Source organism: Polyodon spathula, chromosome 36 (genome assembly GCF_017654505.1).
Source record: "Polyodon spathula isolate WHYD16114869_AA chromosome 36, ASM1765450v1, whole genome shotgun sequence".
Taxonomy (NCBI): domain Eukaryota; kingdom Metazoa; phylum Chordata; class Actinopteri; order Acipenseriformes; family Polyodontidae; genus Polyodon; species Polyodon spathula.
Window position 1 is genome coordinate 716507 of NC_054569.1, and position 15969 is coordinate 732475.

General features: G+C 47.8%; 1 protein-coding gene across 1 annotated transcript; it reads right to left on the reverse strand.

The window, feature by feature from the left end:
* Positions 1–6769: 6769 nt before the first annotated feature.
* Positions 6770–14686, reverse strand: mpzl2b (myelin protein zero-like 2b). The gene is made up of 5 exons (XM_041235017.1): positions 14284–14686; positions 9798–9955; positions 9254–9467; positions 8753–8900; positions 6770–8170 (listed from the first exon to the last, which is right to left on the reverse strand). Exons 1-5 carry the CDS (start codon positions 14336–14338, stop codon positions 7897–7899), a joined length of 849 nt encoding a protein of 282 aa, XP_041090951.1. The 5' UTR covers positions 14339–14686; the 3' UTR covers positions 6770–7896.
* Between the last annotated feature and the right edge of the window lie 1283 nt (positions 14687–15969).

Below are 15969 nucleotides of genomic sequence, written 5' to 3' on the forward strand. Positions count from 1 at the left end.
CTCTTGTGATGTCACCGAGCTCTGAGATGGTTTTTCCTCTTGTGATGTCACGGAGCTCTGAGATGGTTTTTCCTCTTGTGATGTCACGGAGCTCTGAGATGGTTTTTCCTCTTGTGATGTCACGGAGCTCTGAGATGGTTTTTCCTCTTGTGATGTCACGGAGCTCTGAGATGGTTTTTCCTCTTGTGATGTCACGGAGCTCTGAGATGGTTTTTCCTCTTGTGATGTCACGGAGCTCTGAGATGGTTTTTCCTCTTGTGATGTCACGGAGCTCTGAGATGGTTTTTCCTCTTGTGATGTCACGGAGCTCTGAGATGGTTTTTCCTCTTGTGATGTCACGGAGCTCTGAGATGGTTTTTCCTCTTGTGATGTCACGGAGCTCTGAGATGGTTTTTCCTCTTGTGATGTCACGGAGCTCTGAGATGGTTTTTCCTCTTGTGATGTCACGGAGCTCTGAGATGGTTTTTCCTCTTGTGATGTCACGGAGCTCTGAGATGGTTTTTCCTCTTGTGATGTCACGGAGCTCTGAGATGGTTTTTCCTCTTGTGATGTCACGGAGCTCTGAGATGGTTTTTCCTCTTGTGATGTCACGGAGCTCTGAGATGGTTTTTCCTCTTGTGATGTCACGGAGCTCTGAGATGGTTTTTCCTCTTGTGATGTCACGGAGCTCTGAGATGGTTTTTCCTCTTGTGATGTCACGGAGCTCCGAAGTGGTTTTTCTTCTTGTGATGTCACGGAGCTCATTGGTGGTTTTTCACTATCTGATTTATGTACAGTAGCTTGTCTTTGATTTTGTATAATACCAGCACATCAACAAACAAGAAACACACGCAGGTACAATTAAACGCATCTTTTATTGGCTTTTCTTTTGGGTAACATCAGATTAATGAAACTTCACGCTGACTTTTGAGTTGTTAAAAATGCAGTTATGCCCCGAAATGCTGTGCAGTCTGTAAGCTCGCAGTTTCGTGTGCTTGGCGGTTGGGTGCATCACAGACCGCGTCGTTGTCGTTGTTCTTTCTCACGGTCTTCGCGGTTTTGTTTACCGGTCGCAGTTCACTGGTCTCTGGCCAGTGTGATCTGAGGATGCAGATCGGAGATGGTTTCTTTAGTGCTGGTGTCTGCTGTGTTGCAGAGTTCAGCCTCTGGCACATCGGTAAATCCAGAGAAAGGGGTTTTAAAATTGTCTACTTGAACTTTCAAAGCACTTTGAAACTGTCAGATCAGTTCATTCAATTAGGGATTACAGGATAGCACTGTCGTCAGCAGTAGCCTGTAATCATATGATTAAGAATAGGGTTTTATAGGGAAATATCAGTTACACTGCCATTGTACCTGGAGGCTGTATTTTCATCCTGAGCATTTGGAAAAAAAGGCACAATACCGCAGTAGTGACGTCAAAGTGATAATTCCTCTAGAGGAAGAGATACCTGAGCTGTGACCCCTTGGACTGCAAGAGGCCATCGCTTTCAATTCAAACACAACACGTCTCGTTTTCAATCACATGACAACACCCGCACTACAGAAATGTCCGTTAACGAGCAACAAAAACAGTTTTTTAAAAATGATGTAAAGCTGCTACATTCGTATCTCAGAGAAACTGGAGAGGAACAGGAAAAATCAAAACAAGGTAAAGGCAATCATCCAAATAAAGCTGAAGCAGTAGAGGATAAAGACCCGGAGCGTGTGCGCAGCCCTGAAACACTACGCTTAAAAACACCCAACTGTGCTGCTGAACCTTCGTCTTTCATACTAGCATCACAAGGGAATCCCAGTATTTACAGATAAACGTCCTTGTCATATCAGAAGTGAGCATGTCTCTCTGTTACTGGTTTGTGTTTCTTGTCTTGCCGAAGTATTTCTAGTGATTGATGAGCCTCTCTTGCATCCTGATTCTCAGTGGATGGAGAGCTGGGTTTGAATTCTCTGCACTCCACTATATGTGTATCAGAGGAGGCTCCTCAAAATGTCACAGTAATATATATATATATATATATATATATATATATATATATATATATATATATATATATATATATATTCATATATATAATATTATATATCACATATATAACTATAACAAAATACAGTTAGTGTTTAAAATATAATAACAAAATGACCGCATTTAAACACAGCGCAGTGACCGCATTTAAACACAGCGCAGTGACCGCATTCAAACACAGCGCAGTGACTGCATTTAAACACCGCATAATGACCGCATTCAAACACAGCGCAGTGACTGCATTTAAACACAGCGCAGTGACCGCATTCAAACACAGCGCAGTGACCGCATTCAAACACAGCGTAGTGACCGCATTCAAACACAGCGCAGTGACCGCATTTAAACACAGCGCAGTGACCGCATTCAAACACAGCGCAGTGACCGCATTCAAACACAGCGCAGTGACCGCATTCAAACACAGCGCAGTGACCGCATTTAAACACAGCGCAGTGACCGCATTCAAACACAGCGCAGTGACCGCATTTAAACACAGCGCAGTGACCGCATTCAAACACAGCGCAGTGACCGCATTCAAACACAGCGCAGTGACCGCATTTAAACACAGCGCAGTGACCGCATTTAAACACAGCGCAGTGACCGCATTCAAACACAGCGCAGTGACCGCATTCAAACACAGCGCAGTGACCGCATTCAAACACAGCGCAGTGACCGCATTCAAACACAGCGCAGTGACCGCATTTAAACACAGCGCAGTGACCGCATTCAAACACAGCGCAGTGACCGCATTCAAACACAGCGCAGTGACCGCATTTAAACACAGCGCAGTGACCGCATTTAAACACAGCGCAGTGACCGCATTCAAACACAGCGTAATGACCGCATTTAAACACAGCGCAGTGACCGCATTTAAACACAGCGCAGTGACCGCATTTAAACACAGCGCAGTGACCGCATTTAAACACAGCGCAGTGACTGCATTTAAACACAGTGCAGTGACTGCATTTAAACACAGTGCAATGACGAAAGCAACCAAGTCTTCTGACTTAACAGCTTTGTTTAGAAAATATTCAAAGTATGTTAGTCTTGAACTCGAAATGCTATATAAATGTTGTATACAGGGCATTTTTAAACAAAGCTACTGACACATATGTGTGTGTGTGTGTGTGTGTGTGTGTGTGTGTGTGTGTGTGTGTGTGTGTGTGTGTGTGTGTGTGTGTTAATCGTCAGATCCTTTATATCACAGTACATTCTTTGCTCTGTATCTTTGTTTTGCTGTGTGTGTGTGTGTGTGTGTGTGTGTGTGTGGGAGGGAGGGAGTGTGCTGTATTGCAGTGCACAGACTCATGATGTGAAATCCTTATTGTGTAATTCAGCCACAGGGCACTATTGTTCCATCACGCCCCCTCCCCTCCTCCACGCTGCAGCACTGGATAGAGTGGCTGGATCCACACGCTCCACCTGAGTGTCAGAGCTCACTTCAGTGTGCCGTGGACTTGGCTCCTCACACTGAGGAAGCCGACTCAGAGTAACATCGTGCGTAGAGAGCAATTCCACTGAATCAAACCTGATCTACACTTCAGAACATCACAGGACCTGCTTCAACACCTCAATGGCATCTCGTTAGACAAGCAGCTGCTTTCACAGTCTGCTGAGCACTAGCCTTGCACTGCCTTGTGTTCCTGTAGATCAGGAAGTCCATCCTGTGAAACCAGCTGAACGAGTTCATTCGCCTGGTTCTCTTCCTACCTCTCCGATTGCAGGTACCAGGTGTCTGCTTTCTGCTCCCCCCTATCTCCAGACTATCATTCACCCCCTCACCCCCTCCGCTCCTCCACCACCAGCAGGTTAGCTGTACCCCTGCTCCTTCTCCACCCTCGCCCCTCTGTGGTGGAACGACCTGCCCACGGATATCAGGACTGCTCAGTCCCTGACCACCTTCCAACGCCTCCTCAAGACACCCCTGTTCAGACAGCATCTGTAACCCTCACAGCTCTCCACTATACTGGACTAGATGACACCCAACTGTATCAGTACTTGCATCATCTTGTACCTGCACTGGGCTGCTCCAGACCTTGCTGTATTCTGCTACTGCTCTTAATCATAATTATCCTCTCTGGATCTTGTACTTGACTCTACTCTTAACGGTAACCGAACTCATGTTTCATTTTGTAACTGCTCTAATTTTGAAATTGGCCATCTCCTAAGAAATATAATAATAATGCCAAATTATGGAAGATGCACAGTGTTAAAACTGCAAAGATACCAGAGCCAGCTTCTGCAAGGGGCAGGCTGTGCGTGAGGGTTGAGGGACGGCTCTGTGTCTGGACGCTGCGCCGCTGGCCGCTGCTCCTGTTTGGGCTGCTTCTCTTTCAGTCGTTATCGTTGGATCAGGAGCTCACCACATCCTCTCTGGCAAACACAACTGTGTACCCTGCCCTGCGTAACTACAGCAAACAGGGTAAAGGGACAGTGACTCAACTTTTTAAACTCTGATTCAGAGATTATACAACCTCCCCTCTCTCTGAATGGAAAACTAAAAGCTGTACAATGCTGAAATCAGGAATGCACCTCTGGTTTCTTTGTATTGTATTTCGAAATGTACTGAAGCAGGCGGTGTGACTCAACACTGCCCTGACTGTGACAGCAATGTAAACATGCGTTAATCACAGGGAATGAAATCCGGAGAGCACAAGGGACAGGGGGAGCAGGGGGGGCTCAGCTCCGATCTCTTGGGCTCCAGATCAGTTGTTCAGCAGCGGTGCTGTTGTTGTCTCTGCTGACGCAGATCTCAAACCTTATACGGGCAAAATATGAGGCAGCTGGGGGATCCAGTTTATCACTGTCACTGTATCAGAGATCGGATCTCACATTGTTCTGCAGACAGTGACAAACACACCACCTTCCGTTTCCCTTAACTTTTATTTAAAACACAAACATGACATTTAAAACAAAAAGTACAAGACTGACATTTACAAAAGGTACAAGACTTCTTCTTATTTTAATAACATGTTAAAAACGGGCGCCCCTCTTACCGTTTCACCATCACTAAAGCAAACGAGGGTGTAAGCAAGCAAGAAGGAATCAACCGAAACATCTGTCCGCTTGACCTGGCAGTTAAGACTCCGATCGCAGCGAGAGACACACTGTTTTACTGGGCACTCACTGGAACCCAGATCACCCCCAGGGTCTGTTCCCAGTAAATCCTGGAATGGCTCAACCTACTACACAGCATCTCCATCAGAGCTCCCATGATTAGCCCTGCATCCACACCGGACAGAGAGACGCGAGCGAAGTCGCCCAATCTCAACCCACACCAGACACGACTTGGAAACGATCCGAAAGACTGGAAATAAACACATGACCCCGTCCGTGCATGCCTATTGGACAATCTAGAGATGGACGGTCCTATTACAGAGCAGGTCTCTGTTGGATATGCTAGAGACGGACGGTCCCATTACAGAGCAGGTCTCTGTTGGATATGCTAGAAACGGACGGTCCCATTACAGAGCAGGTCTCTGTTGGATATGCTAGAGACGGACGGTCCCATTACAGAGCAGGTCTCTGTTGGATATGCTAGAGACGGACGGTCCCATTACAGAGCAGGTCTCTGTTGGATATGCTAGAGACGGACGGTCCCATTACAGAGCAGGTCTCTGTTGGATATGCTAGAGACGGACGGTCCCATTACAGAGCAGGTCTCTGTTGGATATGCTAGAGACGGACGGTCCCATTACAGAGCAGGTCTCTGTTGGATATGCTAGAGACGGACGGTCCCATTACAGAGCAGGTCTCTGTTGGATATGCTAGAGACGGACGGTCCCATTACAGAGCAGGTCTCTGTTGGATATGCTAGAGACGGACGGTCCCATTACAGAGCAGGTCTCTGTTGGATATGCTAGAGACGGACGGTCCCATTACAGAGCAGGTCTCTGTTGGATATGCTAGAGACGGACGGTCCCATTACAGAGCAGGTCTCTGTGGGATATGCTAGAGACGGACGGTCCCATTACAGAGCAGGTCTCTGTTGGATATGCTAGAGACGGACGGTCCCATTACAGAACAGGTCTCTGTTGGATATGCTAGAGACGGACGGTCCCATTACAGAGCAGGTCTTGTTTGGTTACCAGCCTGACCTCCAGCAACTACATTGTAAAATAAAGGCTGGACTTGTGAAATCTATCGATCATAAGAACATAAGAACATAAGAACATAAGAAAGTTTACAAACGAGAGGAGGCCATTCGGCCCATCTTGCTCGTTTGGTTGTTAGCAGCTTATTGATCCCAAAATCTCATCAAGCAGCTTCTTGAAGGATCCCAGGGTGTCAGCTTCAACAACATTACTGGGGAGTTGATTCCAGACCCTCACAATTCTCTGTGTAAAAAAGTGTCTCCTATTTTCTGTTCTGAATGCCCCTTTTTCTAAACTCCATTTGTGACCCCTGGTCCTTGTTTCTTTTTTCAGGCTGAAAAAGTCCCTTGGGTCGACACTGTCAATACCTTTTAGAATTTTAGATCAGAGTTATTGAACATCCCTCTATATCCAACAGTTTCATTGTTAGCATTATTATGAGTAGTAAATGCACAGTTGTAGTTGTAGGATTCATTTATTTTTCCCGTGGTGCCAGTAGTCGTCTTAGTCCGATTTGAAGCCCGGTGCATCTGCAGCTGAACTGATATTTTCAACAAGATAATTTTACTGTTCTACATTTATATATACAGCTTACTGCAATCTCAACTGTGTTTCTTCACTACTTTGATCCTTTTTGTTTATTAACTTTTTAAAGTATTTTATTTATTAATTATTATTATTATTATTATTATTATTATTATTATTATTATTATTCGCAGCTCATGATCTTCAAAGCTATGTATGATCTTGGTAATGTTGGGATGTGTCACACAGAACACAAACGTGTTGTTGTCTTTGTTGTACAACGTATACAGCAGTAGCACCTCGATAATATTTGTGTTTATATTGGGGAATCTCCACAAAACTTTGCTTTCTGCCTACTTCTTGTCACGGATTTGTAACGCGGTCACATGTTCCAGTTGTGTCAACGAGGGACCTTTTTAGTGTTGTTTTTTAAAAGCCAGCAAAAGTGCACATTTTTCATTTCAGTGCTGGATATGCAGACTGCACGCATGCGCTGGTTTATTTGCGCTTATTAATAAACTTATTGTAATGCTACTTGCATAATGGGAAATAAAATGCCTCCGTGCTGCTCAGTGCACCCCCCTGCAAGCCACCAGGCATCGTCTTTCATCTGGATGTCTTTGCAGTCGTTCAATTTGCAATCCGTCCGGTGTGGCTACAGCTGAAGAACGCGGATCGTCTTCCACGCGGAAACAAAACAGAAAGTTTAGCATTCCCAGCTTCCTTTAGCGATGCTAGTGGCAGTGCAGGCTGTGTGCACGGGGCAGTTTATTTAGGTGAGCATGCTCTAGTGTAATTCAAAGCTGCGCTGTGTGTGTGTGTGGGGGGGACGGGGGACACTGTGTTGATAGCTGCTTTATTTTGAACAGACTGGGGTGTGGTTCGGACTGGAAGGCAGTGCTATTGAAATATCACTGGAAAGACATCCTACACAGTTCTGGATCAGGCTCTGCCAGTTGTATGTAGTTACGATTCCCTCTGTGCTGAAAGCATCTGCAGCGATCCCAGCTCTCTTCCTTTTCCATTCTGTGCAAGGTGTTGGCAGCTGCTGCTAAGACACTTCTCTTGCAGTAGGTGGCACTGTTGAGCAGAGCTAGAATCCAGTGGGGAAGCGTGCAGCTGCAGCAGTCCCATCTCTCTCCACTAGAGATAATCTCAGTAGTTTGGTGATGCAGCGCACTGGCAGTGTGGTTAGTCTGTTATTAATCTACAAGTATTTACAGGATTCAAAAGGGCAGCCCGGACTCCTGAAGCAGCTTCCACTGCCCGGAAGCTGCTTCAGGAATCACTTTTCAAGTGAACCTGGACCTTCTCGTGGCAAATCTTCTCTAGCGAACTCTTCAGCTCCTGGACCTTCTCCTGGCAAATCTCCTCCTGTGAACTCTTCAGCTCCTCAACCTCCTCCTGGCAAATCTCCTCCTGTGAACTCTTCAGCTCCTGGACCTCCTCCTGGCAAATCTCCTCCTGTGAACTCTTCAGCTCCTCGACCTCCTCCTGGGGTTTCTGCTCGTGTCTGTGCTCCAGACTGAGACACTCTGTCTCCTCACTATGGCTAATCAAAAAGAGACAAAACAAAGCATGTGTAAACAGCCAGCTTGGACACCAGAAACAAAGCAACAGAGAAACAGAGAAACAGACCAACAGAGAAACACAGAAACAGAGCAACAGAGAAACACAGAAACAGACCAACAGAGAAACAGAGCAACAGAGAAACACAGAAACAGACCAACAGAGAAACACAGAAACAGACCAACAGAGAAACACAGAAACAGACCAACAGAGCAACAGAGAAACAGACCAACAGAGAAACACAGAAACAGAGCAACAGAGAAACACAGAAACAGACCAACAGAGAAACAGAGCAACAGAGAAACACAGAAACAGAGCAACAGAGAAACAGAGCAACAGAGAAACAGAGAAACAGACCAACAGAGAAACAGAGCAACAGAGAAACAGAGAAACACAGAAACACAGAAACACAGAAACAGACCAACACAGAATGTCTCCAGGCTGTGTCTCAGTGTGTGGTGTTGAGACGGGCCGTGTCTCAGTGGGTGGTGTTGAGACGGGCTGTGTCTCAGTGGGTGGTGTTGAGACGGGCCGTGAGACGGTGTTGAGACGGCCCTTCTCTTACTTGTACTGCGGGTTCTTTTCCAGCTCGGTTCTCTGGCGCCGGTGCTGTCGGCAGGCCCGGATCGAGGCCACGGTGACAATGAGGACAATTGCCAGCACGATGGCGCCCCCCATGGCACCAAGCAGAATCTTCATCTCTGAGTGGCTGACTGTGGGGGCAGGACAGCAAGCGGTTACTTCCAGCACCAAAATGAACTGCCGTGTGCGAGTTACTTGATCTAACAAATATGCAGGACTTTATACTGTAAAGCAGGGCTGTCCAATCACAGTCCTGCAGGGCCATTCCACTCCAGGTTAAACAGGTAAAACGGGAACTACTTCAGGGTCTGGAAGCAGGGTTAACTGGTTCAGAATTTGAAGGCCTAGATGTGGTCAGCCCTGCTGTGCAGTAGAGCCTGTGACAGTTGTCCTAACCGTGATTGAAGTGCCCGAGTGAGGGAGACTGGGCGAGTGCTGCGGTCCGGAGCCCCAGCGGAGGAGGAAAGGGCTCGCAGGAACCCACCTGTGCTGACCACTCGGAGCTGCAGCTCGCCTGCCTGCCCGTGCACATCCTCGGGGGGGTTCTTCACGTGGCAGCTGTAGGTTCCATTGTCGCTGAACTTCAAGTCACGGATCGTGATTGAGGCATCCCCCCGCCTGATATCTCCGCTCCACACAGCACGACCTTTGAACTTGCCACTCGTGGGGGTGTAAGGTTGCTCCTGGTAATAGAACACCTGGTGGGGAGGGGGGGTGGGGTAAAACTGATTCTCAAGAGCGGCTCACCACACTCACACACACACAAACTCATCCACTCATTCACACTCTCTCACCACACTCATTCATACACTCACTCACACACCCTCATTCACTCACACTCCCATTCTTAGAGATCACTGAAGTCACTAGCCTACGCTTTTGGCAATTTGATTTTTACACGACAGCATCCAAAGTGCTCCTGGGATATGGAACAAGTTGCATTAGAGCACTTTTACTGCAGCCAGGCCAGCCCAGTCTATGGTCTGGGGGTCACAGTCCTGGGGTCCCCCCTGCACCGGCACACTCACCGACTCCTCGATGCCCCCCGACAGAGGTCTGAAGTTCCAGGAGACAGAGGCTTGGACACTGATGGGGGCGGAGCTTGTGAAGGTGCACTTGAGCCGAGCGTCGGTGCCGTTCACAGCCTGCAGCTCCACGGGAGTGTAGACCTCCACCGCACACACATCTACAAACACACAGTGAGGATCAGAGTACACCTCCACCACACACACACACACAAACACACAGTGACTCACACACACACACACACCTACAAACACACAGTAAGGATCAGAGTACACCTCCACCACACACACACACACCTACAAACACACAGTGAGGATCAGAGTACACCTCCACCACACACACACACACACACACAGAGTACACAAACACACACACGATGTTTGTGTGTCCTCCTAGTCTCATGTGGAGGTGTGTGTGTGGTGTGGATGTGTTTGTGTGTCACTCCTAGTCTCATGTGGAGTGGTTGTGTGTGTGTGTGGATGTTTGTGTGTGCACACTCCTAGTCTCAAGGACAGAGTGGTGGTGTGTGGGATGTTTGTTGATGACAACACTCATAAACAAACATGTGGTTCCCCCATTACAACCTCCATGTGCGTGTGATGTTTGAACACACAGTGAGGATCAGAGTACACCTCCACCACACACACACACACCTACAAACACACAGTGAGGATCAGAGTACACCTCCACCACACACACACACCTACAAACACACAGTGAGGATCAGAGTACACCTCCACCACACACACACACACCTACAAACACACAGTGAGGATCAGAGTACACCTCCACCACACACACACACCTACAAACACACAGTGAGGATCAGAGTACACCTCCACCACACACACACACACCTACAAACACACAGTGAGGATCAGAGTACACCTCCACACACACACACACACCTACAAACACACAGTGTGAGGATCAGTGTACACCTCCACCACACACACACCTACAAACACACAGTGAGATCAGAGTACACCTCCACCACACACACACACACCTACAAACACACAGTGAGGATCAGAGTACACCTCCACCACACACACACACACCTACAAACACACAGTGAGGATCAGAGTACACCTCCACACACACACACACACCTACAAACACACAGTGAGGATCAGAGTACACCTCCACCACACACACACACACACACACACACAGTGCACTCCTAGTCTCATGTCCACACACACACCTACAAGTCTCATAGGTGGAGGTCGGTGTGGTGTGTGTGGATGTTTGTGTGTCACTCCTAGTCACATGTGGAGGTGGATCAGAGACACACTCACACACACACACACACCTACAAACACACAGTGAGGATCAGAGTACACCTCCACCACACACACACACACCTACAAACACACAGTGAGGATCAGAGTACACCTCCACCACACACACACCTACAAACACACAGTGAGGATCAGAGTACACCTCCACCACACACACACACCTACAAACACACAGTGAGGATCAGAGTACACCTCCACCACACACACACACACCTACAAACACACAGTGAGGATCAGAGTACACCTCCACCACACACACACCTACAAACACACAGTGAGGATCAGAGTACACCTCCACCACACACACACACACACACATGTTCACATCACTCCGAGTCTCATGTGGAGGTGGGTGTGTGTTGTGGATGTTTTGTGTGTCACTCCTAGTCTCATGTGGAGGTGGTGTGTGTGTGTGTGGATGTTTGTGTGTCACTCCTAGTCTCACACACACACCACACACACCACACACACACCTACACACACACACAGAGAATCAGAGTACACCTCACACACACACACACACCTACAAACACACAGTGAGGATCAGAGTACACCTCCACCACACACACACACCTACAAACACACAGTGAGGATCAGAGTACACCTCCACCACACACACACCTACAAACACACAGTGAGGATCAGAGTACACCTCCACCACACACACACACACCTACAAACACACAGTGAGGATCAGAGTACACCTCCACCACACACACACACCTACAAACACACAGTGAGGATCAGAGTACACCTCCACCACACACACACACACCTACAAACACACAGTGAGGATCAGAGTACACCTCCACACACACACACACACCTACAAACACACAGTGAGGATCAGAGTACACCTCCACCACACACACACACCTACAAACACACAGTGAGGATCAGAGTACACCTCCACCACACACACACACCTACAAACACACAGTGAGGATCAGAGTACACCTCCCACACACACACACACCTACAAACACACACGACAGTGAGTGATCATGTACAGTTGGTGTGTGAGTGGCACGTTGAACGCACACACCTAGTCTCACAGGTGGTGTGTGTGTGGTGTCAGTGGATGTTTTGTGTGTCACTCCTAGTCTCATGTGGAGGTGGTGTGTGATGGTGTGGATGTTTTGGGAGTCAACCTCACACTAGTCTCCACACACTGTCAGTACTGTCATGTGAGGGATCAGAGTAACACACTCACACACACACACACACCTACAAACACACAGTGAGGATCAGAGTACACCTCCACCACACACACACACCTACAAACACACAGTGAGGATCAGAGTACACCTCCACACACACACACACCTACAAACACACAGTGAGGATCAGAGTACACCTCCCACACACACACACACCTACAAACACACAGTGAGGATCAGAGTACACCTCCACCACACACACACCTACAAACACACAGTGAGGATCAGAGTACAGGATGAGAGTACACCTCCACCACACACACACCTACAAACTCCACAGTGAGGATCAGTACAGTACACTCCACCACACACACACACACACCTACAAACACACAGTGAGGATCAGAGTACACCCCCACCACACACACACACACACATACAGTGAGGATCATTGAGTACACCTCCACACACACACACACCTACAAACACACAGTGAGGATCAGAGTACACCTCCACCACACACACACACACCTACAAACACACAGTGAGGATCAGAGTACACCTCCACCACACACACACACACCTACAAACACACAGTGAGGATCAGAGTACACCTCCAGCACACACACACACACCTACAAACACACAGTGAGGATCAGAGTACACCTCCACCAAACACACACACACCTACAAACACACAGTGAGGATCAGAGTACACCTCCACCACACACACACCCTACAAACACACAGTGAGGATCAGAGTACACCTCCACCACACACACACCTACAAACACACAGTGAGGATCAGAGTACACCTCCACCACACACACACCTACAAACACACAGTGAGGATCAGAGTACACACACACACACACACCTACAAACACACAGTGAGGATCAGAGTACACCTCCACGCACACACACACCTACAAACACACAGTGAGGATCAGAGTACACCTCCACCACACACACACACAGTTAGGAAGGCAGCCCCAGCCTGAATTCTCAGAACTGCCCTGAAGGAAGTCTGTTATTATTGAAATGATCTGGATCCTGCAGTGTGAGCAGGGTTAGAAACACTAGCCCTGGGGTTTCATTCCCTCTGTAAGGTGGAGTCACCCTACCTGTGCTGATTGGTGGTACCAAAGGCTCTGATTTTGCACTATAAAATAACTCCTTATTGTTGTAAATATTTCTATGATCTTAAAGTTACATATTCCAAGAACCGCTTTATTTTTACACCCAAACAGAATGGGGAAAGCTGCAAAAATACCGTCAAGGAAATACTTAGGTAAACTTCCTGCATTTGTCGTTTTCTACAGAGCTATAATCCTGTCATGTCTGTACTATTCTGTAGGTTTCTGCACACTTTCTTGTCTAAGGGTAATACAGCGTGTGTTTCCATGAAATACTTTATACTTTAATTTGCATTACAAAAAAACACTGCAAAAAGGTAACCGCAGGTAGATCTCACACAACCGCCTCCTGGACGACGCGTTCAAACAAAAGCGTGGAAAAAAAAAATAAGACAGGTCATCGAACGATTATAAAAGTGAAGTGTTTTAAATTCAGAAGCCGTCTTTATAGACCCGACTTTAAACCACCTGTCGTTGTTAACAGAGTCTTTTTAAAGGAGGGACCGTGAGAACTCTCTGCTGTCATCGGAGCGGAACGACAACCACTTCGCAGCCCTGCAAAGCCTAAGAGAAACAAACAGGGCTGCTTTTTAAAAAAAAAAAAAATCCTGTCCTCGCCTTTTATCTGGATACACCATCAGGACTTCACCTGACAGAGGCAGAACAGAATGTGATGAAATCCGAGCGCCACCATTTCTAACCATGCGCAGAGCGGCGCAGCCACGCTAATTTAATAGCCAGATACACTCAGACTATAGTCTAGCACTATTTCAAAAGTGTGTTTGTTTTTATGGCAGCAATAAAGCCAAATCTCAGCGCAAAGAGTTGTAAAGGTTTTCAATTCACAGCGCAAATAACTACAGCACTTTTCTGTGCTCACTTCCTTACCTGAGACGGCGATTCCACACAGGAAGGTACAAAGTTTCAATCGAATTCCAAACATGTCATCGGATCAGCTGAACACAAAAAGCCCCGACGATCTACACTTTATACTTGAAATGCGGCGTATAAACCTCCGGGGACCGCGCTAGGGTTTAGGCAAGCCTAGTTATTGTGGACCAAAAGCAAAAATAAATAAAGAAAAGTTTCTCAGTGTAAATCGTGCGGGTCCTGGTTTTGCCCCGAGTCAGTTCTACACTGCAGTGTGTGGCACAGTGCGCTCCAAGGCTACTCCCACTGTCGGGCGCGGTCACGATATATTTTTTACTGGATTAAAAAGAACAGGGTAGATATCTCAAGCATAGCAGTTTGATCGTTGTTGTTTGCAGTTTGTAGTGAACAGTCCAATTCAAAACACTCCCCTGAGGAACGCATTACACCCCCCCCCCCCCCACACACACACACACACACACACACACACACACACACACACACACACAGCAGGACTCGCTGAGAACTTTACAGTTATTATTTTGTGTGGTGCTTGTGGTCACACACACAACCACACACACACACAACGCCTCTGAGGACCCGACTCCTTGCGTCATGGGGGTGTGTTGTGGTGTGTGAGGAGACTCCTTTGCGTAATGGGGAGGTTGACACACCAGACACTTGTCCTCTGAGGAGGAACGCATTACCCCCTCACACACACACACACACTCTGACTCCTTGCGCATTACTCCCCCCTGTGTGTGACACTCCACGGTAATGTGGCCTCTGAGAGAACGCATTACGCATTAACCCCCACACACACACACACACTCTGACACGCATTACCCCCTCACCACACACACACACTCCTCTGAGGAACGCATTACCTGCTTGCGTAATGGGGGTAGTGTCTGTGTGTGCTTGTGTGAAGGAGACTCCTTGCGTAATGGGGAGTGTGTGTGTGTGTCAGGTGTTCCCTCCTTGCGAGAATTACCCCCTACACACACACACACACTCCTCTGAGGAACGCATTACCCCCTCACACACACACACACACACTCCTCTGAGGAACGCATTACCCCCTCACACACACACACACACACTCTGAGGAACGCATTACCCCCTCACACACACACACTCCTCTGAGGAACGCATTACCCCCTCACACACACACACACACACACAGGAGACTCCTTTGCGTAATGGGGTGTGGTCGTGTGTGTGTGTGTGTGCGACTCCTTGCGTAATGGGGGGAGTGTGTGTGTGTGTGTGAGACTCCCTTGCGTAATGGGGAGTGTGTGTGTGTGTGTGTGTGAACGCATTACCCCCCACACACACACACACACTCTGAGGAACGCATTACCCCCTCACACACACACACACACTCTGAGGAACGCATTACCCCCTCACACACACACACACACACACTACTCCTTGCGTAATGGGGGAGTGTGTGTGGTGTGTGGAGACTCCTTTGCGAATGGGGAGGTGTGTGTGTGTGGGTGAAGGATGACGACTCCTTGCGTAATGGGGGAGTGTGTGTGTGTGTGTGTGAGACTGCTTACCGTAAATGGGGAGTGTGGTGTGGTGGAGTGTGTGTTTCCTCACCTAAGGTACACGAACGCATTACCCCCTCACACACACACACACACACTCTGACGAACGCATTACCCCCTCACACACACACACACACACTCACTCTGA

What these genes read in the sequence shown, in the direction of transcription:
- mpzl2b (XM_041235017.1), bottom strand. Translation starts at nt 14,338, where the DNA reads ATGTTTGGAATTCGATTGAAACTTTGTACCTTCCTGTGTGGAATCGCC. An exon ending in CGGGGGGCATCGAGGAGTCG is followed by an intron (nt 9,468 to 9,797) that starts GTGAGTGTGCCG and finishes CCTCCCCACCAG; the next exon opens with GTGTTCTATTACCAGGAGCA. An exon ending in GAAAAGAACCCGCAGTACAA is followed by an intron (nt 8,171 to 8,752) that starts GTAAGAGAAGGG and finishes CTTTTTGATTAG; the next exon opens with CCATAGTGAGGAGACAGAGT.